At 38.0% G+C, this 24504-nt stretch overlaps 1 protein-coding gene and 1 pseudogene across 6 annotated transcripts in view; one reads left to right on the top strand and one right to left on the bottom strand.

The window, feature by feature from the left end:
* Positions 1–20522, bottom strand: part of VPS13A (vacuolar protein sorting 13 homolog A) — a 251081-nt gene extending 230559 nt beyond the window's left edge. For all 6 annotated transcript variants that reach the window (XR_008291251.1, XR_008291252.1, XR_003414530.2 and 3 more), the window contains exons 1-5: positions 20277–20522; positions 7089–7132; positions 5017–5059; positions 2449–2544; positions 2084–2185 (exon numbers count right to left, since the gene is read on the bottom strand). Coding sequence is in view for 3 of the 6 variants with exons in the window: in XM_027040998.2 (XP_026896799.1) it covers positions 2084–2185; positions 2449–2544; positions 5017–5059; positions 7089–7132; positions 20277–20376 (385 nt within the window). In the remaining 3 variants the exon portion in view is untranslated. The remainder of the gene's footprint in view (positions 1–2083; positions 2186–2448; positions 2545–5016; positions 5060–7088; positions 7133–20276) is intronic.
* On the top strand, positions 8276–8419 carry LOC113594295 (uncharacterized; annotated as a pseudogene).
* Positions 20523–24504: the final 3982 nt, after the last annotated feature.

The following is a 24504-nucleotide window of genomic DNA, read 5'->3' on the forward strand; positions in this document are numbered from 1 at the left end:
ATCCCCATTAGGATGCTACCATGAAGAAAAGATAAAACAAGCGTTGACAAGGATGTGAAGGAATCAAAACCTTTGGGCACTGTTGGTGAAAATGCAGAATGGTACAAGTCCCTGTTGAAAACAGTATGGTGATTCCTCAAAAAGTCAAAAATACAGTACAATTACCTATGATCCAGCAACTGCACTTGTGTGTATATAACCGAAAGAATTGAAAACAATGTCTCTAAGGAATACTTGTGCTCCCATGTTCAGAGCAGCTTTATTCACGACAGCTAAAGCACAGAAACGACCCAAGTGTCCGTAGATGGGTGAATGGGCAAGGCAAGTGTGGTATATACAAAAAATGGATTACTATTTGGCCTTAAAAGGGAAATTGTGACACGGGCTACAACATGGACAGAGCTTGAAGACATGATGCTAAGTGAAATAAGCCAGTTAGAAAAAGACACGTTGTATAATTCCACTTACATGAAGTACTCAGAGTAGCCAAAATTTCAGAGACAAGAAAGTACAGTTGTGGTCGCCAGGGGTTCTAACTGAGGGGGGTGGAATGGGTGGATTGTTGTTTAAGGGCTTATAAAGTTTCAATTTTACAAGAAGAAAAGAGATATGAAATGGATGGTAGTAAGAGTTGTACAACATTCTAAATGTATTTAATACCAGCGAACTGTACACTTAAAAATGGTTAAGATGGTAAACTTCGTTACATGTGTGCTATAATAAAAGAAATATTTGAATAAAAAAAGACTGGCGATAGAGATAAACAACTACACAGGGTATGAAAATATAATTATAAGAAGTGTCGCCAGAATTTGCATTAAATCTCCTTTAACGTTTTTACCTCTCTGTCAAAAGGTAAAATGTTTACTAGTGGGTTTTATTTTTTATCAAAAAAATTAATTAATAAATAACTAAATAAATGCAAGGCAAGGATAGTGCTGTAAGTATACATACATTTTTAAGATGCTTGGCTATTAAACAAAAGAGGAACAGAAGACAAATGATAACCAGGTTAGGAAGATCATTTTGTGTTTGAAGATAAGACCAGGTACAATGTATTTATAGGCTAAGGAGAAAGTTTTACTAGACAGAACAGAATACAAAAAATACAAAAGTCACCACCACACAAGTGGAAAGGAATTCGATTTCTGCAAGACAGCTCTTCCACTGAGAAAAGAAAGGGTTGAAATAATGAACTATTTGGTTTAGGCTGAATAGGAAAGGATATGAAGCCAGAGGGTAACCAAAAAGATTTGGGAAAACATAATTATATCAAACAACTAAGTATCTCCAAAAGATTAAGAACTGATATAAGGGGAATTAAAAAAAAAAAAAAGCTAGAAAACTAGAGTGCCTGGGTGGCTTAGTCAGTTAAGCATCTGACTTCAGCTCAGGTCATGATCTTGCAGTTCATGAGTTCAAGCCCTGTATCAGGTTCTGTGCTGACAGCACACAGACTGTTTTGGGTCCTCTGTCTTTCCCCCTCTTTGATTCTCTCTCCCCCTCTCTGACTCTCTTTCTCAAAAATAAACATTTTACAAAATAAAAATTTGTGGGCACCTGGCTGGCTTAGTCAGTTAAGCACTGGACTTTGGTTGAGGTCATGATCTCACAGTTTTTGAGTTCGAGCCCCACGTTGGGCTCTGTGCTGACAGCTCAGAGCCCAGAACCTGCTTCAGATTCTGTGTTTCCCTCTTGCTCTGTCCCTTTCCCGCTCTCTCCCTCTGTCTCTCTCTCTCAAAAATAAGTAAACATTAAAAAAATGTTTTAATAACAATTTTAAAAATTAAAAAGCTACAAAACTAAGAAAATATACTTGATGAAATTAATTATTATAGCTAAAAACTAACCTTACCCTTATAAGCTATGTGTATTATTTGTCAAACAGTAAGTTTCTATAAGTAAAAGTTTTATAATCATCATAAAAATAGACAAACCACATTAAAATTCCCCATGTAATAAGATTATCTCATATTTGTTAAATAATTTCAATGCCTCCAGAGAAAAATAATATTCCCATGTGATAAATATTTAGGTCTTCTCTCCTTTTCTTATTACCATTCCTATTTACTGTTTCCTTTACCTTGATCAGCTACTTTTTGTTTTGCTTCTTCTATTCGCTTCAGTTCATATTGCTTTGCCTCCAAGAGTTGTTTTTCTTCTTTTACAGGATCGTATTTTATTTCTACAGGAAGCACAGAAAAGAATATTTAATTATCTTAAGTTTAAGTATACTCATTCCAAAACATACCCTTGAAAAATAATCACTAATACAAAGTCTGCAAAAGTCTAGAGTAAAAACCAATTTAATTTGAATTCCCAAATGCTAATTCAAACATTAAAATATCTCAAAATATTTACCAAAAGTATTTTGAATATCATTGAGATATAAAGATTTTTCCATCCACAAATAAAAGTGCTTGAAGTTATGTTTAAAATTTGACTTACGAGAAGAAGGCACTATGAGTAAATAAATGTCTTCCAGGACAGCTTCAACTGGTTGAGTATACAGGTTTTTCCATGGAATTGTAAGATTAAGATTACCTACGTGAATTTTTTTTAAAAAAGGACAAAAAAATATTATTCATTCAACCTGCATTTGCTGCCAGTCTATTTTCTGTCAGGCATTAGAAGAGATGGCAAAACAACAAGCTGAGTCACTTCACAGAAAGCTATTTTACAACCCAAAACAACACGGCTTTGTTGTGATCATCTGAAATTATGTGTATTAGTACTGTTGGAAAATCTAAATGCTATTCTAAAAATTTACAAGTTTCTATTTATGGCAATCTGCATCAAACATAACAATACTCTTCTGCCATTAACCAACAATCCTTGATTATCAGAACTCTGATTTCCCCAATTCTTACTCCAAATCACTGTAAGTATTCATAGTACACTGTCCAAAGGTAGATTATAAAATTGAAGATGTATTTTTCATATATATAGATGATATATATACAATACGTACGATTATCACCCTAAGTATATGTGTGCACAGATTTCTATGATAATCGAAGACTGTGAACAAGATTAGAAAATTATTCAAACTATTCAAACATTCAAAATGTTTTACTATAATCCAATAGCAAAATATCCTTAAAGCATTAGGGATATTAAACTAAAAAATATGATGTAAGGTATTCATTATACTGATTCTAGTCTTGTGTATTTAAAAAGTTTCCCTAATTGTTTTAAAATACTTTAAATATCTTAGAAAGCAGGAGTCTATTGATTTAGAAATAGTTGCCATGATTGGGAAGGGAAAAATTAATAACACGATGGCTGCATTAACTGGTAACTGGAGAAGAGGAAAAAAATCTACATAGATTTATCTCATTACATAAGGCCAAAATTCCATGTTTAAAAAAAAAAACAAAAACCCAAACTAGGACACCTGGGTGGCTCAGTCAGTTAAGGATCTGACTCTTGATTTCAGCTCAGGTCATGATCTCTTACAGATTTTGAGCTGGAGTCCCCCCTCCAGCTCCACAATGACCTCGTGGAGGCTACTCATGATTCCCTCTCTCCCTGTCTCTCTGCTCCTCCCGCTTGCTCACTCTCTCTCTCAAAAAATAAACTTTAAACATAAATGAATAAATAAAATGAAACATTTAAAAAAAACCCAAACTGAGAAAAAGATTTCATATTACAACATCAATCCAGAGAAAAAGAAATAAACTGATTTCTAAAACAGGGATGACTTCCTAAGTTTTAAATCAGAGAAGACTGGGTCACCTGGGTAACTAAGCCGGTGGAGTGTCCCACTTCAGCTTAGGTCATGATCTCACAGTTCCTGAGTTCAAGCCCCACAGCGGGCTTGGTGCGGTCAGTGCAGAGCCCGCTACAGATCCTCTGTCCCCCTCTCTGTCTGCCCTTCTCCCACTCACATTCTCTCAAAACTGAATAAACATTAAAAAAAAAAAATCAGAGGAGACAGTGACCATTTCAAATTTGTGTACCATCCAAAATATAACCAGAATGAAATAAACCCATTAGAAAAAATAATAATTCCGACAAATCTGATACAATTTATAAATGTATCAGACTGCTCACACACATGTATCACATATATTAATAATCCAAAAAAGTAAATAAAAGAACAGAGAACAGTGACAAAATAGCATTAATAATCAAAGAAATAGACACAAAGTTAATAATGTAGCACTTTCACCATTAAATCTTAAAAAAAAACCTTTTCCTCTCATTACCAGAAATTCTCATTTCTAAAAGTACAGATTTCTAGAAAATTTGTAATACACAAAAATATAAAACAAAGACAATTCCAAAAATCTTCCACATAAATACAACTGTTTTCAAAATATCCATATATTTATATTTACTATATATGTAATTCCACATGCTAAATGCAGCAAACTCTGAAGGATCAATAAGATTAACGACACCCAGTAATAGCAAGGGGAAAATACGTTCCTTTAAAACTGATTATAATGCCGTACACTCATTTGGAAATGGGTACTTCCTTCACTCAACAAATTGTGTCCCTACTATATGCCAGGTATCGTACCAAGTGGTGAGAATAAACACTAAGAAACTTATTGTCTAGTAGAAAAAAATAAAATAATAATATTAGAGAATGACAGCTATTAGGACACAGGTATGCAAACAACCTCAGAAACTAAGTTTCTGACTCATTCCGAGTCACATTGCCTGGATGATCCAGACCCTACTCCTTACACCAGACATCCATGATTGGAAGACAGCAATAACTAGTCAGAAACCTAAGAAACAGAGACTGTTATGCTATTGAATTTAACACACTGGCTCTCAACTCATTTTTAACACCTAGTAAATGTATAATTTCATAGTTTTTAAACAAGGGATACATGGACCACACAGTATCTTTAAGTTACACTACTAAGCTCCACCCAGATGAAAACACATGATTTTCAATTAGTGCTCAGAAACATTAACAATATCACATTAAAGAGATACGAAGCATATCATTCTTACTGCAAGTCCAGCAAGGACATTCAAATAATAAGCACAGCTTACCTATATGACCAACTTTAACTTTAAATGGTACATCCAGTTGACTCTACAAAACATATGTATACATATAAAATATTAGTATATATACAGGCCAACAAAACAGAAGACTATTTTTTTCTTCCCACAATTACTTAAAGGGATTCAGTTAACTTGCACCTTCTCTTTACCATCAACACTTATTTAAATTTGTAAATACTTAATTGTCATATTACTCTCAACTCCTTAACATTCAGGGAGACTGAATTTTTAAATAAATAGGGAGAAAGTTCTGCAGTAATAGAGAAGATCTAAGTTACCCTTACCAAAATCATACTGCTTTTATATTGTCTGAGGGGAAAATTAAGTGGGAAATTTTATCATCAGTTTGTCCTTACAGGGAGGTTAAAACTCCACTTTGCAAAAAACCTCAAAAGAATTTCTCCCCATCCAATGGGGAAAAGGACAACCTTTTCAATAAGTGGTGCTGAGAACACTGGACATCCACACCAAAGAGTGAAGTTAAGCCCTTACCTCATAACCATATATAAAAATTAATTCAAAATGGACATAAGACCTAAACACAAGAACTAGAACTACAAAACCCTTAGAAGAAAACATGTGGTAAAATCTTCCTGACATTAGATTTGGCAATGATTTCTTGAACAGCACACCAAAGACACAAACAACGAAAGAAAAAAAAAGAGATGGATTAAATTTCACCAAGATTAAAAACTTTAGTGCATCAAAGGACACTATCAACAGAGGCATAAGGCAACACAAAGAATGGGGCTCAATTTTGCAAATCATGTATCTGATAAGGGAAAATATCAAGAATACATAAAGAAATGCAAGTCAAACAAGCAAACAAAAACTTGACTAAAAAATCAGCAACTATTTTCAACAGACACATCCAAAGAACATATACAAATGGCCAATAAGCACATGAAAAAATGCTCAGCCTCACTAGTCATGAGGGAAATGCTAAGAGAAACCAAAATGAGATTCCACTTTATGTCTATTAGGAGGGATATAATCAGAAAACCAAAAACAGTGCCTAGCTGGCTCAGCTGGTAGAGCATGTGACTCTGATCTTGGGGTCGGGAGCTCCAGCCCCACCTCGGGGAGTAGACTGTACTTAAGATAAAATGAAAAAAAAGAAAGATTTAAAAAGATAAGTAAATGTTAGCAAGGATGTGCAGAAAGTGGACACTATATGCATTGGTAGTAGGAATATAAAATGGTTCAACTAGTATGGAAAATGGAGTGGCAGTTCTTAAAAACATTAAACATAAAATTACCATAAAATCCAGCAATTCCACTGGTAGGCATTTACCCACAGGGATTGAAAACAGGGAACTGAACAGACATGTGTATGCCAGTGTTACAGCAGCATTATTCACAAGAGCCAAAAGGCAGAAACAACTCAAGTGTCTATCAAGGTATCAATGGATAAACAAAACGTGGCATAAAGATACACTGGAATATTACTCAGCCACAAAATGAAATGTTGTCCTGATAAAAACAACAGACAAACCTTAGAGGAATTAGCTAAGTGAAATGTGTCAAACACGGTATGACACCCATGGCAGGATTTCACTCACGAGGTACAACAAGCAAATTCATAGAAGCAGAAAGGAGATTAAAGGTTAGCAAGGTCTACAAAGAGGAGGAATAGGGCATTACTTCTTAATTGTTATAGGATTCCCTTTGACCCAATGAAAAAGTTACAGAAAAAAAGATAGGGCTTAATGATTGTATAGCATCATGAATGTAATTAATACCACTGAATTCTATAGTAAAAAAAAAAAAAAATCGTTACCATGGTATTAAAACTTGAAGACAACTGGAAAGATAAATTAACCATTTAAAATAAAATCATATAGAAAGAAAAAAAATTGGAAGCATTTTTAAATGGGGAAAATTATACTCTGTGCTTTTAAAGGAGATTAAAAGTCTACTTTGTAAAATACACATTTTGCAAAAATTCTTTTTTAAAAATTTTCACAAGCTTGACTAATTTAAAATGACGAAATACATCAAAAAGTCTATATACAGTTAAATGCAGACATTACAAATTTTTTATACTCGAAACCTACCAGAGCATTTTCTTTAATTTCAAGATTCTTCAAGGCCACAGCTCCTAAAAAACATTTAAGGAGTAAAATTAAAATATTAAAGTCTTTTTCATTTTAAAAAGACATACTTTGGGGGGTTCCTAGATGGCTCAGTTAAGCATCCGACTCTTAGTTTCAGCTCAGGTCATGATTTCACAGTTCCTGAGTCCAAGCCCCTCCATCAGGCTCTGCGCTGACAGTGTGGAGCCCACTTGGAATTCTCTGTCTCCCTCTTTCTCTCTCTCTCTCTCTCTCTCTCTGCACCTCCCCTGCTTGTGTGCACTCTCTCGAAATAAATTATTTTTAAACATTAAAAAATTAAAAAAATAAAAGGCATACTCAGGGCACTCAGGTGGCTCAGTCAGTTGAACATCCAACTGCCATTCAGATCATAATCTCACAGTTAGTGAGTTCAAGCCCCACATCAGGCTCACTGCTGTCAGCTCAGAGCCCACTTTGGATCCTCCATCCCTGGCTCTCTGTGCCTCCCCCACTCAGGCTCTTTCCTCTCAAAAATGAATAAACATTTAAAAATAAATAAATAGGCATACTTCATTCTTTAAATTCCTAAAAACAGGGGTGCCTGGGTGGCTCAGTCGGTTAAGTGTCCGACTTCGCCTCAGGTCATGATCTCACGGTTCGTGAGTTTGAGCCCCACATTGGGCTCTGTGCTGACAGCTCAGAGCCTGGACCCTGCTTCGCATTCTGTGTCTCCCTGTCTCTCTGTCCCTCCCCCACTCATGCTCTCTCTCTCAAAAATAAATAAACGTTAAAAAAAATTTTAATTCCTAAAAACATACAATCTTCCAAAAGTAAATCAGAAGTAAATAGAAAATTTAGATGAAGTGATTACTAGTAAGGAAATTGAATCAGTAATCACATTAACTCCCACAAAGCAAAAGTCTATGGCTTATGGCTTCAAAGGTGAATTCTACCAAACATCTAAAGAGTTAATACCTATTCTTCTCCAACTATTCCAAAAATTTGAAAAGAAAGGAAAACTTCCAAATTCATTCTACCAGGCCAGCAATACCCTGATACCAAAAACAAAGACACTACAAAAAAAGAAAACCACAAGCCAATATTACTGATGAACACAGATACAGAAATCCTCAACAAAATATCAACAAACTAAATCCAATGATACATTTAAAAAAACCACTGACCCCATCGCTTCTCAGCCTTTTGGCTAAGATCAAGTGTAGTATCTGTTCTTATCAGTTTAAAAAATCACTGACCACAATTGAGCACAAGTTATTCCACTGATGCAAGAGTGGTTTAATATTTACAAATCAATCAGTGTGGTACCTCACATTAACAAAAGAGATAAAAGCCCAAGGATCACCTCAGTAAATGTAGAAAAAACGTTTTGACAAAATCCAATATCCATCAACAATGAAAGATTTAGAGGGAACATACCTCAACATAATAACGGCCATATAGCAAAAACCTACACGCTAACTAACATCATACTCACTACTAGTGAAAAACTAAGAGCTTTTCCTCTAAAACCAGGAACAAAACAAGGATCTCCACTCTTTTATTCAACATAGTACTGGAAGTCTTACTACTTAAGACAAGAAAAAGAAATAAAAGTCATTCACATTAGCAAGGAAGAAGCAAAACTTTCACTACTTGCAGAGGACATGATACTGTATATAGAAAACCCTAAAGACTGGGGCGCCTGGGTGGCTCAGTCGGTTGAGCATCCGACTTCAGCTCAGGTCATGATCTCACAGTCCGTGAGTTCAAGCCCCATGTTGGACTCTGTGCTGACAGCTCGGAGCCTGAAGCCTGCTTCAGATTCTGTGTCTCCCTCTCTCTGACCCTCCCCAACCTGTGCTCTGTCTCAAAAATAAATACAAATATTAAAAAAAAAATTTTAAAAAAGAAAACCCTAAAGACTAACAAAAAAAAAAACTGTTAGAACAGATAAGTGAATTCAGTAAAGTTGCAGGATACAAAATTAATACACAGAAATCTGCATTTCTATACAGTATACAGTAATAATGAAGTAGCAGAAAGAGAAATTAACAATTCCATTTACAATCACCAAAAATAATAAAGTACATAAGAATACACCCAACCAAAAGGATAAAAGACCGATACTCTGAAAACTATAAAACCCTAATGAAAGAAAGAAAACACCAACAAATGGGAAAATAGTCCATGCTCATGGATTGGAAGACTATCATTAAAATCTCACTACAAAAAGCAATCTATAGGTTCAACACAATCCCTATAAAATTACTAAGAGCAGTTTTCAAAGAACTAAAACAAATAATCCTAACATTTGTATGGAACCAGAAAAAAGCCTAAATAGCCAAAGCAATCTTGAGAAAGAACAAAGCTGGGGGTATCACTATACCAGATTTCAAGATATACTATGAAGTCGTAGTAATCACAACAGCATGGTACTGATACAAAAATATACACATAGATCAATGGAACAGAATAGAGAGCCCAGAAATAAACCCACACTTACATGGTCAATTAATCTATGACAAAACAGTCAGGAATATACAATGGAGAGAAGACAACCTCTTCAACAGATAGTACTAGGAAAACTGGACAGCTACTGTAAAACAATGAAACTGGACCACTTTATTGCAGCATAAAAATAACTCAAAAGTAGATTAAAGACCTAAATGTGCAACCTGAAACCATAAAACTCCTGAAGAAACCACAGACTGTATTTTCTTTGACATAGCCACAGAAACATTTTTCTAGATCTGTGTCCTAAGGCAAGGAAAACAAAAGCAAAAATAAATATCGGGACCACACCAAAATAAAAAGCTTTTACACAGCAAAGGAAACCATCGACAAAACAAAAACGCAACCTACTGAAAAGATATTTTCAAAGGATATATCCAATAAAGGGTTAATATCACTTTGGCTAATATCCAAAGTTTGGTTAATATCCAAACTTTATGAAGAACTTCTACAACCCAACAGCAAAAACACTAATACTAATCTGATTTAAAATGGCAAAAGACCTGAAGAGACATTTTTTCCAAAGAAGACATAGAGATGACCAACAGACACATGAAAAGATGCTCATCACTCATCATCAGAGAAATGCAAAATCAAAACCACAATGAGATATCACTTCCCACCTGTCAGAAAGGCTAGAATCAAAAAGACAATAACAAGTGATGATGAGAATGTGAAGGAAAAGGAACCCTCATACACTGTAGGTAGGAATGTAAATTGGTGCAGCTGCTATGGAAAACAATATGGAGGTTCCTCAAAAAAATTTAAAAAAGAGATACTATATGATCCAGTAATTCCACTAGTATTTACCCAAAAACAAAAACACGAATTAAAAAAAAAAATATGCAGCTCTATGTTTACTGCAGCATTATTTACAATAGCTAACATATGGAAGCAACCAAGCATCCATCAGATAAATGCATACACACACCCCCACACCTACACCCACACATACACACGAATATTACTCAGCCATAATAAAGAATGAGACCTTGCCATTTGCAACAATACGGATGGAGCTACAGGGTATTATGCTAAGTGAAACAAGTGAGAGAAAGACAAACACCATGATGTCACTTACACATGGAATCTAAAAAACAAACCAATGAAACAAAAAAAAACCAAGACTCTTAAATACAGAGAACAAATTGATGGCTGCTTGCGGAGAGGTAAGTCGGGGGGGCGGGATGGGCAAAATAGGTGAAGGTGATTAAGTACAAACTTCCAGTTACAAAATAAGTAAGTCACAGAGATGAAAAGTACAACAAAGGGAATATAGTCAATAATGTTGCAAAAATGTTGTTTGATGACAGATGGTGGCTATGCTTAGGGTGAACACTGAGTAATGTACCGGACTGTTGAATCAATATACTGTACATCTGAAATTAAAATATCATTAAGATGATTTTATGTTGTATTTTACCACATTATTTTTAAGTGGTGGAGATGCAAAAGAAATAGTTTCTCAGGCAAACAAAAACTGATGGCATTTTTTGGCAGACCTCCCTTGCAAGAAATGTCAAAAGTTTTCACAGAGAAGGAAAATATAGGTCACAAACTCAGATCTGTAAAAGCATGAGAAAAGGAATAAAGGTAAAATTAAGCCTTTTATTTTCCTTAATGGACAACTGTTCAAAATAATAATAGCAACAGTGCACTGGGTAGGTACAGCCTTATGGATAAGTGAAATGAATGGCAAAAGCAAATGAGTACAATAATCTTATAAGGTGCCTCCACTAGCTCTGAAGCAATATAGCTTTATTTGATTGGACTTTGATTAGTTTCATTTTTTGTCTGTTTGTTTATTGATTTAAGAGAGAGGGAAAGAATCCTCAAGCAGTCTCCATGCTATAAGCTTGGGGACAGATGCAGGGCTCAAACTCACGAACCACAAGATCATGATCTGAGCCAAAATCAAGAGTTGGATGTTTAACTGACTGAGCCACCCAGGTGCTCCAGACTTAGATTAGTTTTAAATGCATATTGCAATCCCAAAGCATCCACTAAAATAATAATAATCAAATGAAAAATAAATAATAAATTTGGTAAGCCTGTCGTAAATAATAAATTTGGTATAATTAATATATTAGGAGAGGAAAAGAGGAAATCATAGAAAAGCTTAATTAAAACCATAAGAGGCAGAAAAAGAGGGGAAGGTTTTAAAAAGCAAAGACATACATACAAGAAATAGAAAAGAGCTACAAATAGATAACCATCAACCCAACTATATCAATAATCACTTTAAATATAAATGGTCTGAATATACCAATGAAAAAACAAAACCTGACACAGTGGATAACAAAAACAAAACCTAACAATAAGATATCTGCAAGAAACCCACTCTAGACATAAAGGCATAAACAAATTAAAAGCAAAGAGATCTAATTAAAATTTGTATAACATTTCTTCCAACAATAGCAGAATATCTATTCTTTCCTTTTTTAATTTTTTTTAATGCTTATTTATTTCTGAGACAGAGACAGAGCATGAGCGGGGGAGGGGCAGAGAGAAGGGGAGACACAGAATCTGAAGCAGGCTCCAGGTTCTGTGCTGTCAGCACAGAGCCGGACATGGGGCTCAAACTCACGGGCCATGAGATCATGACCTGAGCCGAAGTCGGACGCTTAACCAACTGAGCCACCCAGGCACCCCATATTCTTTTCAAGCTCACACAGAACATTCACCACAATAATCCAAACTCTGGTCCATAAAACATATCTTAACAAATTTAAAGGAATAAAAGTCTTACAAAATTTGCTTTCAGAGCACAATGGACTTAAACTAGAAATCGGTAACCAAAAAAAAAAAAAAAAAAGGTAGAAACTCCCAAAATACCTGAAGATTTGGCAAATACTAATTTAAAATAACACAGAAGTCAAAGAAGTCTCAAAAGAAACTGAAAAGTATCTTGAATCAAATGAAAATACAGCTCTCAAAATCTGAAATGTAGGGCTCAGAAATTTACACCACTGAACGCATATATTAGAAAAGAAGAAAGATCTAAAATCAATACTCTGGCTTCCACCTTAGGAATCTAGGAAAAGAAGAGCAAATGAAATCCTAAGTAAGCAGAAGAAAAGAAGAATTAGAGCAGAAATCAATGAAATTCAATACAGAAAAATCCAGAGAAAAACCAATGAAACCAAAAGATGGTTCTCTGAAAAGATCAACAAAATTGATAACGCTCTAGCCAGGTAAACTATGAAAGAAAAGACACAAATTACTAGTATCACAAATGAAAGGAAGGGCCATCATTACTCATTCTATGGACAGTAAAAGGATAATACAGGAATGCAAACCTGCTCACAAAATTTGTAACAATTCCTCGAAAGATATATTCTAGCAAAACTCACACATGATAAAAAAGATACCAAAATAGGCCTGTATCTATTAAAGACATTGATTCAATACTTAATAATCTTTCAAAACTGAAAGCATAATGCCCAGATGGTTTCACTAACTTTCTAAACCAAACATTTAAGGAAAAAATGATACCAAGCCCCAATGAAATCTCCTCTAGCAAACAGAAGCAGAGGGAACACTTCCTAACTCACTTTATGAGTTCAGCATTACCCTAATACCAAAACCAGATAAACACATTACAAGAAAAAAAGCTACAGACCACTATCTCTCATGAACACAGATGCAAAAATCAACAAAGTATCAAATTAAATCCAACAATGTGTAAGAATAATTATATACCAAGACCAGGTGGAATTTATTCCAGGTATGAAAGACTCCTTCAACATTCAAAAATCAATTAATATAATCCATTACATCAACAGGCTGAAGAAGAGACACCCTATGATCATATCAATAGAGAAAAACCAGTTTACAAAACCCAACACACATTCTTGGAGGAAAAAAACCACATTCAGCAAGCCAGAAATAGAGGTATAGGTATGTATGGTAGGAAAAAAAAAAAAAAATCAGAATATTGGATGCCTCTGGACATGGCCAAAAAAACTTTCGAGTGTGATGGATATTTCGTCATCTTGATCATGATGACTATTTCCCAAGTGCATACATGTCAAAGTTTACCAAACTGTAGACTTTAAATATGTGCTTTTACTATGTCAGTTATGTTTCAATAAAGTTGTTAATACATAATTCGTGGTACCATCTAGATTACAGGAATACGGATGTAGACTGCAAAATCTTTTAATTCTGTATTTAACACTTTTCATATTAAATGTTCCCTTTCAGCTCTAACATTCTATAAAAGTTTCTCAGAATGTAAAGATAAAAATAGTATTTAAGGAATTATAATTGGTAATTACCACTAGATCTCAACAAACATCTGTTCAGCACTCCCAATATATTCCTTTCATAAAAGAATGACTCCTTCATATCAGGAATTGTGCCCTGAATCTTCATCATCCTACAGAGCAAATAGTATACTGGGGATATGTAGTAGGTGGCCACTGACCATTAAACTCTGTTATAAGGAGAAAACTGGGAAAGTCACATTTCAAAAATAAAACATCCAAGTTAGTTTTTAAAAAAAAGAAATCAGTTTCTAACGTTACATAACATTATCAGGCATAACAACCACCACCAAAAAAAAAAAAAAAACCCTGCAAAATTTGAGTACTATTTTAGAGAAAACAAGAAAGAGTTCTATCACAAGCCATCTTTATTACTGCTTCTGCCTCTTGAGTTTCTAATACATTTGCCCTCAAAGTGCTTTTTTTTTTTTTAACGTTTATTTTTGAGACAGAGAGCGACACAGCATGAACGGGGGAGGGGCAGAGAGAGAGGGAGACACAGAATCGGAAACAGGCTCCAAGCTCTGAGCGGTCAGCACAGAGCCCGACGCGGGGCTCCAACTCATGGACTGCGAGATCATGACCCCAGCCGAAGTGGGACGCTTAACCGACTGAGCCACACAGGCGCCCTAAAGTGCTCTTAAAATGCACCTAGTTGTACATGACAATCCCATGACGTTTAAAAAAAAAAAAAAAAAAAAAAACAAAAAAGAAAAAGATTTCGATGTCCTACTCCAGATAAAAGAATTATTAAGTCTGGAAAGCAGTTCAGAAATCTGTATGTCTAAGGAACACATATGGCTGATTCTGATGCAGCCTAGCTCTTGAAGGAAACATGAAATGCCAGCTTAGAAAAGGTGGGAGATGGGGCGCCTGGGTGGCTCAGTCGGTTAAGCGGCCGACTTCGGCTCAGGTCATGATCTCGCGGTCCGTGAGTTCGAGCCCCACGTCGAGCTCTGTGCTGACAGCTCAGAGCCTGGAGCCTGTTTCAGATTCTGTGTCTCCCTCTCGCTGACCCTCCCCTGTTCATGCTCTGTCTCTCTGTCTCAAAAATAAATAAAACGTTAAAAAAAAATTTTTTTTTAAAAAGAAAAGATGGGAGATTGGGGTGCCTGGGTGGCTCAGTCGGTTAAGCGGCCGACTTCGGCTCAGGTCATCATCTCCCCGGCTCGTGAGTTCGAGCCCCGCGTCGGGCTCTGTGCTGACGGCTCAGAGCCTGGACCCTGCTTCCGATTCTGTGTCTCCCTCTCTCTCTGCCCCTAACCCACTAGCATTCTGTCTCTGTCTCTCTCAAAAATAAATAACCATTTTAAAAAGATGTTTTTTAAAAAGAGAAAAAAAAGAAATGGTGGGAGATTAATGTCAGATCGATCAATGAAGTACTACCACCTACCTAAGTAAATGACATACAAAACGGTGGAGGATTAATAGCAGCGCATAAAAAGTACTTTATCAACATGGGGCGCCTGGGTGGCACAGTCGGTTAAGCATCCGACTTCAGCTCAGGTCACGATCTTGCGGTCTGTGAGTTTGAGCCCCGCGTCAGGCTCTGGGCTGATGGCTCAGAGCCTGGAGCCTGCTTCCGATTCTGTGTCTCCTTCTCTCTCTGCCCCTTCCCCCTTCATGCTCTGTCTCTCTCGGTCTCAAAAATAAATAAACGTTAAAAAAAAATTTTTTTTTTTAAAGTACTTTATCAACATCAAAATTCATCAAGAGTGTGAGATAAAGCTCAATTCCTCTTTCTCCTTCATAAAACAGATGCTTCCAGCACTCAGTCTGCTTCCTGTAGGGCCCAGTATAGCGGCACTATTCTACATTATAATTAAATACGTTTTTGGAAACTCTTCATTCATGTATAACCAAGTTTCTAAGGAAAAATGGATTCTCATTTCCAAAAAAAATTACCTCAAACATTTTCAAAGCACTACCCATTATTAGGTTTGAAATCATCCATCTAATTCCTGAACACTAACACTATTAATATGCTAAGAGTGCAATTAGCTGGATTACACACACCCAGCAAAAGCATACATTTAAAACCAAACGTCCTTCTGACATTAGACCATAAAATATTAACTCCATAACCTTAACAATTTTCCTATGCATCTAGTTTCTATTATTGAAATTTTCAAATAACTTTTTAAAAGTTTATTAAAATTACTGCTTTTTAAATTCTCAAAGGAGGGAGGAGCGCCTGGGTGGCTCAGTCAGGCTCTGCGGTGACAGCTCAGAGCCTGCTTCAGATTCTGTGTCTCCATCTCTCTGCTCCTCTCCCTCTCCTGCTCTCTCTCAAAAATAAACATTACAAACAATTTAAATAAATAAATAAACAATCAATCCTTGGAGAATTTAACAAAAAGCTCTTAAAGTTTCCCTAGGGCACCTGGGTAGCTCAGACAGTTGAGCACCGGACTCTTGATGTGAGGTCCGGTCATGAACCTGGAACCATGCCCTGCATCACTCTCTGAACTGTGCATGAAGCCTGCTTAAGATTCTGATTCTGTCTACCAAGGCGCCTTGGCGTTTCATTAGGTTAAGCAACCAACTTGGTCTCAAGGCATGATCTCAGTTTGTGGGTTTGAGCCCTACATGATCAGATCCTGTATCTCCCTCTCTGTGCCCCTTCCCTGCTCATACTCTCTCAAAAAATAATCATTAAAAAAAAAAAAAAAGGATTCTGCCTCTCTCCCCATTTGCATGAGTTCCCTAAAAAATAAAATAAAGCTCTGTTTATCAAAATATAACCAACTTCTATATATAAAACACTGATATGTTGTTTGAAAATTTTTGTTAACACCAAAGTTAGAAGAATCACACTACCTGATTTCATGACTATTAGCTAGAGTTATCAAGACAAGAGTGGTATTGGTCAAAGGATGGACACACATATTATTCAAACAGATGACAATGCAAAAATAAACCCACGCAATATAAAGTCTAATTTTTTTTTTTTACAAAAGTGCAAAAATAATTCTATGAGGAAAGGATTTTTTCAGATGGTACAATTGAACATTTGCATCCACATGCCAACCAATGTCAACCTTCAACCTTGACAACTTTTACAAAAATGGATCCGAAATCTAAACATAAAATATAAAATTATAAATCTTGTATAAGAAAACATAGGAGAAAATCTTTGTGATTTCAGGGAAGGCTAAGATTTCATAGATACATCAAAAGCATGACTCATGAAAAGTTTCTGAAGTGGACTTGATAAAATTTTAAAACTTTTGCTTTGCAAAAGACAGACTTGGAAGAGACTGGGAGAATACATTTTCAGATTTTCTTTCTGACAAAAGATTCATATATGTAACATGTAAAGAACTCTCAACACTTAACAATAAGAAAATACTTTGGAAAAGAGTTCAACAGTACTATAAAAAGTCTGAGTTACCATATGACTCAGCAATTCCAGTCCTAGGCATATACTTGAGAAAATTTAGAACATATGCCCACAGAAAAACTTGCACATGAAGGTTCATAGCATTACTCATAAAAACCAAAAAGAATAATTTATATGTCTATCAACTGATCAATGAATAAACAAAATGTGATACACCCATATAATGGAATATTATTCAGTCATAAAAAGAAATAAAATGATACATCCTACAAGATGACGCTTGAAAATATAAAGTTATGTGAAAAAGGCCAGAAACAAAAAGCCATGTATGTTGCAGGATTATATTTAAGTGAAATGTCCAGAATTGGTGACTCCACAGAAAACATAAAGGAAATCAGAAGTTGCTGGAGTTGAGGTCGGGAAGTTCGGGACAGAATTTGAGAGTGATTGCTAATGGGCATGAGGCTTATTTTGGGGGTGCTGAAAAAGTTCTGGAATTAGTGTCGACAGTGGCACAATTTTGTGGCTATACTAAAAAACACTCAATTGTACATCTTAAAAGGGTAAATTTAAGATGAAAAGTAAAGCATAGGAAATGCAGTTAATAATACTGTAATAATGGAAGCACCTGGCTAGCTCATTCGGTAGAGCATGTGACTCTTCATCTGAGGGTCATGAGTTCCAGCCCCATGTTGGGCATGGAGCCTACTTAAAAAAATAAAAAATAAAAAATAAAACCAAATAATACTTTAATAATATGGAAAGGTAACAGATGGTAACACTTATCATGATGAGCATTACATAACCTTTAGAATTGTTGAATCACTGTTGTATACCTAAAACCAATTTAACATTGTGTGTCAGCTACATTAATAACATTTTTTAAATGGCATTTTAAAATACCATTTTTAAAATGCCACTTTAATGGGTACACTGAATCTCAATAAAAAAAGAAAAAAAGCCAACTGAAAAGGAGCCAAAGATTTGAACACTTCGCCAATGAAACCACACAGACAGCAAAGAACATGAGAAGATGCTCAACATCTTTAATCACTAGATATGCAAATTAAAACCACCATACTTCAGCACTATATACCTAGTAAAATGGCTAAAAAAAAAAAAGTTTCTGAAACGTCAATGCTAAGTGCTAGTGAGGGTGTAAAGTAACTAAGCGTTGAGCAGTCAGTGCTACACTACACTGCTGGTGAGATTGCAAAATGGCACAGGCACTTTGAAAAGCAGCTTAGTTTCACGTAAATTAAATATTAACTTACCATAAGGCCTCACAATTGCGCTCTTCGGTACTAACCCATGGGAAATAAAAACTTATGTTCACACAAAAACCCGTACACACATGTTTATTAGCAGCTCTATTCCTAATGGCAAGAAAGGGAAATCAGCAAACATAAACATTTGCAACACATTCCTACAATCAACTTCTGCTCGAAAATACAGGAATGAAATACTGGTGCATGCAATACACGGATGGCTCTCTCAAATTCATTTTGTGTAAAAAGTGGAAGGAGTGAAATTCACTAAAAACAGAAGACCCCAAAAGCTATCTACCACATAATTCCATTTATATGGCTCTCAGGCAAAGACAAAACTGTAGGGATGGAAACAGATCAGTGGCTGCCAGGAGAAATGGAGGCTGGGAAGGGTGGACTAAAAAGGGGCAGCAGGGGGAACTTCGGTGTCCTGATGGAACTTTTTGGTATCACGATTGTGGCAGTGGATGCATTCCTTAACACTGCGTCTGTCAAGAAAGGCAGAACTTTTACATCGCGAGTCAATTTTACCGCACCTAAATTTTAAACAAATTCATCCATAAATCACACTCGACACACACCTCCACAAACCTCTACGGGAACCCTCCACTACGATTCAAAACACACCACAAAATATTTGCAAGGCTTCCCTTCTGAAGTGGGTGAAGGCAGATCGTATGATTTTTACTCGGCAAGTGAGAAGAACAAATTCAACAGTCTTCACGTCTCCGATACTACCCGGAGATGCCGAGCTAGCGCTCACGTCCCTTCTCCGCGGAGGCTGGCTCTACCCGTGGTACCAGATACCAACAGCCCTAACAAGGTTCTCGCCACCAAAATAATTACCTCCTCACACCCTTTCATAAAGGAGAAAACTCAAGATAAATGTCTCAGAAGGGGGCTGAAAGTGTGTGCATATTAACGATTAAATTAAAAAAAAAAAAAGCCCTAACTTTGACCCAAGAGATTCACTTGCTACGGAAAAGCAATCTAACTTACAACGGATGTTTAAAAAGGGGATAATACAAAAACAGATGGCAGCAGTAAAAAGGAGGCTCCAAATAAGGCAGCGCACCAGAGTAAGTGGATCCAAAGTAAGGCTTCTGTCCTCCTCCTAACTCCCGGGTCAGGCTGTGAACTGGAAACACCTGACCAACCATTTGAGTTAATCGTGCCCAGGAGTTTCGCTTTCTGTTACCGGCAGGAGCCAAGCCAGCAACCGGGAATGCAGGTGGGGTGGCCAGGAACCGGGGCCCAGAAGACACCGCGGGTTAGCCACACATCGGAGCTGGGGAAAGAAGAGGGCATCTTCGGTCGCAGCGCCTTGCTTGCACGTGCGAGACAACGTGCGACACTCCGTGCGCTCTCCCGAGCCTTCGCCATAACCCGCGGGGGTACAAAATGACAGGGATGGGAACAAGCCCCCCGGGCGTCTTGTGACCCCCCACCCCACCCCCACGACCCGCGCAGCTGAAGCTCGACGGCGCGGGGCGACGGGCAGAAAAGGACGCCTGGGAGCAATCGGTCTCCCGCACTCTCGGAATCCACCGCGGGCCCCCTCAACCGCCCGGCTCGGAAAAGGGGGACGTTACAGCCCGCACCCCGACCCCAACCCCCTCCTGCCAGAATACAAACAACTTGCGGGCAAAGGCCCTGGAACCGCCGCCTGGCTTTACGTAATTTAACCCCGAGGAGGGCGGCGGCAGGTGGTGGTGCCGAGCGAGCGAGGGGCCCGAGGCTCCGAAAACCAAAGGCCGGCAGGAAAACGAGATTGAGGGGGCGGCGGCGGTCTCGTTACCTCCCCAGATGCCCAGAGTGAGCTGGGACGTGTCCAGGTTCACCACATAGTCCCCCAAGAACCGGTTCAATACATCCACGACCACCGACTCGAACACCATTTTCCTAAGCCGCGGTGGACACGGCAGCCGCCCACCGCACTCCTTCGTCCAGCGCCTGGCCGCCCGAGACCGCTCGGTTCACCGGCTCCCCGGCGGCTCCCACTAGAGCTGCCCCACTGCCGGACGCACAGCCCCGCCGCGAGCCCTGCGAGGGGCGGAGGCGGCTGCTCGCTCCGCGCGTGCGCAGAGCGGACTCCAGGGCGGGGGCGGAGCGCGGCGCCGACCCGGGCACGCCTGCTAGAGAAGAGCAAGGGCGGCTGCGCGACCGCTTCTCTGACGCCTGCCGTTTCCTTGCAGAACCCGCCTCCTTTTACATGTTGGCCCCGCCTCTTCCCCGTCGCCTGGCAACAGGATGAGCGGAGGCAGCTGCCAGTTTGTTCCCGACCCGCCCTCGCCGGTCGACCCCTGGGCCGGCCCAGCGGCGGGGGGCGGGGTGGGGCGCGGCGGTTACACCTAGCAGGGAACGCCCCTCTCCCTACAGTGGAGACGACCCCACTCGCGGACCGGTAGGACCTGCACCTAACCAAGGTGTGGGCAGATTCCAGCACTCTCACGGTCAGGCTGGAGGCGTCGTAAGAAGTCCCAAGGAGCTCTCCCACATTATTACAGGTTCCTGCGTCCGGCCAGCCTGTGTCTGGACGCGTGTAACTGCCCCGCCCCCTGCTCGGAGGGCAAGGCCACGACGCTCTTAGGATGACTTAACATCCCTTGCTGCAAATAGTGCCAGAAAGTAGAAGGGCAGTGAAGAGTAAACTCGGTGCTGGAATGCCACGCCCCCCCCTTCCCTGCATCTGACTTGGCACTCTTTTTTTTGGTCAAGTTATTTACAGGGAGCCTCCTTTCATCACCTAGAGTCCTTTGGGATTCAGAGTCAGCCAGTTCAGAAACTGCGGAGCGCCCTCTAAGAAATACTGTGAGACCTAGACTCACCCCTTTTGAGCCTTACCGAATGACCCTAACTAAATAAAAAATGAGGACTCTTCTTTCATCCCCATCCCACCCCCATTTGGTCTTTTATAAGAAATACAGTCAAATGCCTGAGGTCACAGAGACGCTGGATGTGAAGTTTGGAGAACTATAATCACCACCCTCCTAAGGGGTTAAGATGTAGGAATGAACTTGGAACTTTTTCTCTTTGCATCCTGAACATGAAAGGGAAACCTCGCTAAAGTGGACTAGCAACGCTAAGAGAGGCTAGGGAGCCTTGGCACTCAGTGTCAATTACAGGAAGAATTCTCAATTATAAGCCTAACAGAAGAATCTCAACAGGAAAGAATCATCAATTACAGGCCCCCAACCAGGGAAGAGGGACGTTGCATCTCCTGCAAGAAATCAACTACCCCTCAGCTGATAAGGGGTATTTTATCATCACCCTGAACTCTTCTTGTTCAAACCGGAAGTCATAAGATAATGGCCCCTGGCTTTTGTTTGTGGTCTTGCCTAGGGTTTTGGTTTTGCGGTAGCTTGCTTGTCCCATTTGCAATCCTCTACTGTTCCCAAATAAACCCATCTTTTGCTGGTAAAATAACTGGCAATTTTTAAGGGTAACAGTTTCACAAATAAATAATGCCTCTGACGACTTTCACTTAATTCCTGTACCATTTTAGTGACTTTTTGTACATAGTCACCCAATTTTTTTTAAGGTTAAGGTTTGCCTTTGCAAGTAGAATGCCTGGCAAAAAAAAAAAAAAAAAAAAACTGTAAAATCTTATTTTACATGAGTTCATAAATTATTTTCAGATAATTTCATATTTGAAGGGTCTTTATTATATAGTCACCAATTGAATCTCTTAATCTTAACAATAATGAAGCAAAGATATTAGGGATTGATCCAAGGTGATGTAACTAATGTTCTGCAGGAACAGAGCTGGAACCTGGCATTTGTGACTGACTCTGCTCTGCCACCCCACCTGATCCCCTTGCATTTGACTAACAACATTGGAAATATACCTCAGAATACTTGTATAAGTAAACTTATAAGGAAGGAAACTGATAAGAGGCCTAAATGCCCAGAAAAGGGAAAAGCCATAATGAGGTATTTTGCTACTGTAGCATTATTTAGAGGAAGCCAGATAGACAGTAGCTACAAATTCTGCTATTAAATCTAGCACCATAAATTTAAAGCGCAAGAACTCCAGAACTCTGTCCAAAAATACATCTTAAATAGCTTGCAAACACTTCATGCTATAATCCAGGAAACACTTCTATAATCCAGGAAAAGCCTGTGGAATTGGATGAAGGGGGAGTGTGCTGCTGAAAATTTGGAACTATAAGCATTTCATTGCCAAAGAGAGCAATGAAAGAAATTCTGCCCAGAAAGTGTTAGAAACATGTAAGAAGATGCATAGTGTAACTCAAGTCTTATCTAGTGTTAGGTGCTGTATCATGAACATGCATTTCCTAATTACTAAAAGGTACATTTTGCAGTCAGTCCTCTTGTTCCTTAATCCATTTGAGGAAGCTTATAAGCAAAAATACAGTAATGTCATCATGTAAAAGATAAGTACACTCACTAAATCATTAAACCAAATATCTGCTGGACCTTGAAAAATAAGTCCAACGACTACCAAAAAAAAAAAATGTTCCAAGTTTCAAATTTGGAAATAGTGTAAAGTGTTTTTCTTCTCCAGATCATAATTAAAATGCTATACTTCATTGTTTGATCATATTTTAAAAAATTTTTTTGAGTGAACCCTAACTGCAATATCATCCAACTTTACAATAAATCCCTAACTTTGCAAGTAGGATTTGCTCTTTTATGCTTAGTTTACATGCCACAGCTTTCCGTCTTTGAAGTTTGGCATGCTGGTAGTTATCTTGGACATTTTTTCCTTGTCATTAATTCCTCTGTCCACAAGTAAATATCATTTGTGTACTGTTTGTCCTGACCTCATTCCCCAAGCAAGGTTAGCATTGCGGTAGCATGCTAGATGGCCAGATAACAAAGCCATTGAAGCAGACTACATTCCCAAACACATTCTATTCCTGGAGGAACAGTTCCACAAGATGGTCATTTCACAGGAAAGCTTTTACGGAGTTAGCCTCAAAAAGCCCTGAGCTCCCACCTCAGATAATTGTTTAAAAATTATAAACAATTTTGGGTGCCTAGGTGGCTCAGTCAAGCTGTGCTGACAGCTCAGAGCCTGGAGCCTGCTTCGGATTCTGTGTCTCCCTCTCTCTCTCTGCCTCTCCTCATTCTCTGTCTTTCAAATATGAATAAATTTTTTTTTAAAAAATTTAAAAAATTACAATTAAAAATTATTTCAACTTATGTCTTCCAAAGCCTTAAAAAAAAAAAAAAAGAAAACAGAAATTTGTTGGAAAGGAGATATAAATAAAAGGTTGAGAAATTTACAAGAGCCTTACTCAGGCAGTGTAGCCAAAAATGTAAATTAATACAATCTTTCTAAAAGGCAATTTATAGGGACACCTGGGTGGCTCAGTCAGTTAAGCATCCGACTTCAGCTCAGGTCACGATCTTGCGGTCCGTGGGTTCGAGCCCCGCGTCGGCTCTGGGCTGATGACTCAGAGCCTGGAGCCTGCTTCCGATTCTGTGTCTCCCTCTCTCTCTGCCCCTCCGCCGTTCATGCTCTGTCTCTCTCTGTCTCAAAAATAAATAAACGTTAAAAAAAATTAAAAGGCAGTTTATAAACATCTACAAACTGATATGTACATATTTTTGCTACATATGTATATTCATATGTACATATTCACATATGTAAATACATATATATGACTTTTGACTCAACAGTCCTGCTTCTAGTGATTTACTCTAAGAAAACATAAAAATTTAAAAAGCTGTCCCCACAAGAATATTCATTAAAGCATTATTTATAACAGCCAAAAGTTAGAAGAAGCTAAATATCAATAAGGAAGCTGGTTAAATGCACATGCACACGTGTACACACACACACACACACACACACACACACATACACACAGACACATGTGCACACACACACAATGGGTTACTATGCAGGCTTTAAAAATGATAATGCACATCTGTGGAAGTCAATAATATATGCTTGTAAGAAACAAGATACAGAGTAGCATCATACCAATAATATAAATTATAATCATATTTTAAGTGTGCAGAGAATATATGTATATAAATACACACATACATAC

This window comes from Acinonyx jubatus, chromosome D4, assembly GCF_027475565.1.
Source record: "Acinonyx jubatus isolate Ajub_Pintada_27869175 chromosome D4, VMU_Ajub_asm_v1.0, whole genome shotgun sequence".
Lineage (NCBI taxonomy): Eukaryota > Metazoa > Chordata > Mammalia > Carnivora > Felidae > Acinonyx > Acinonyx jubatus.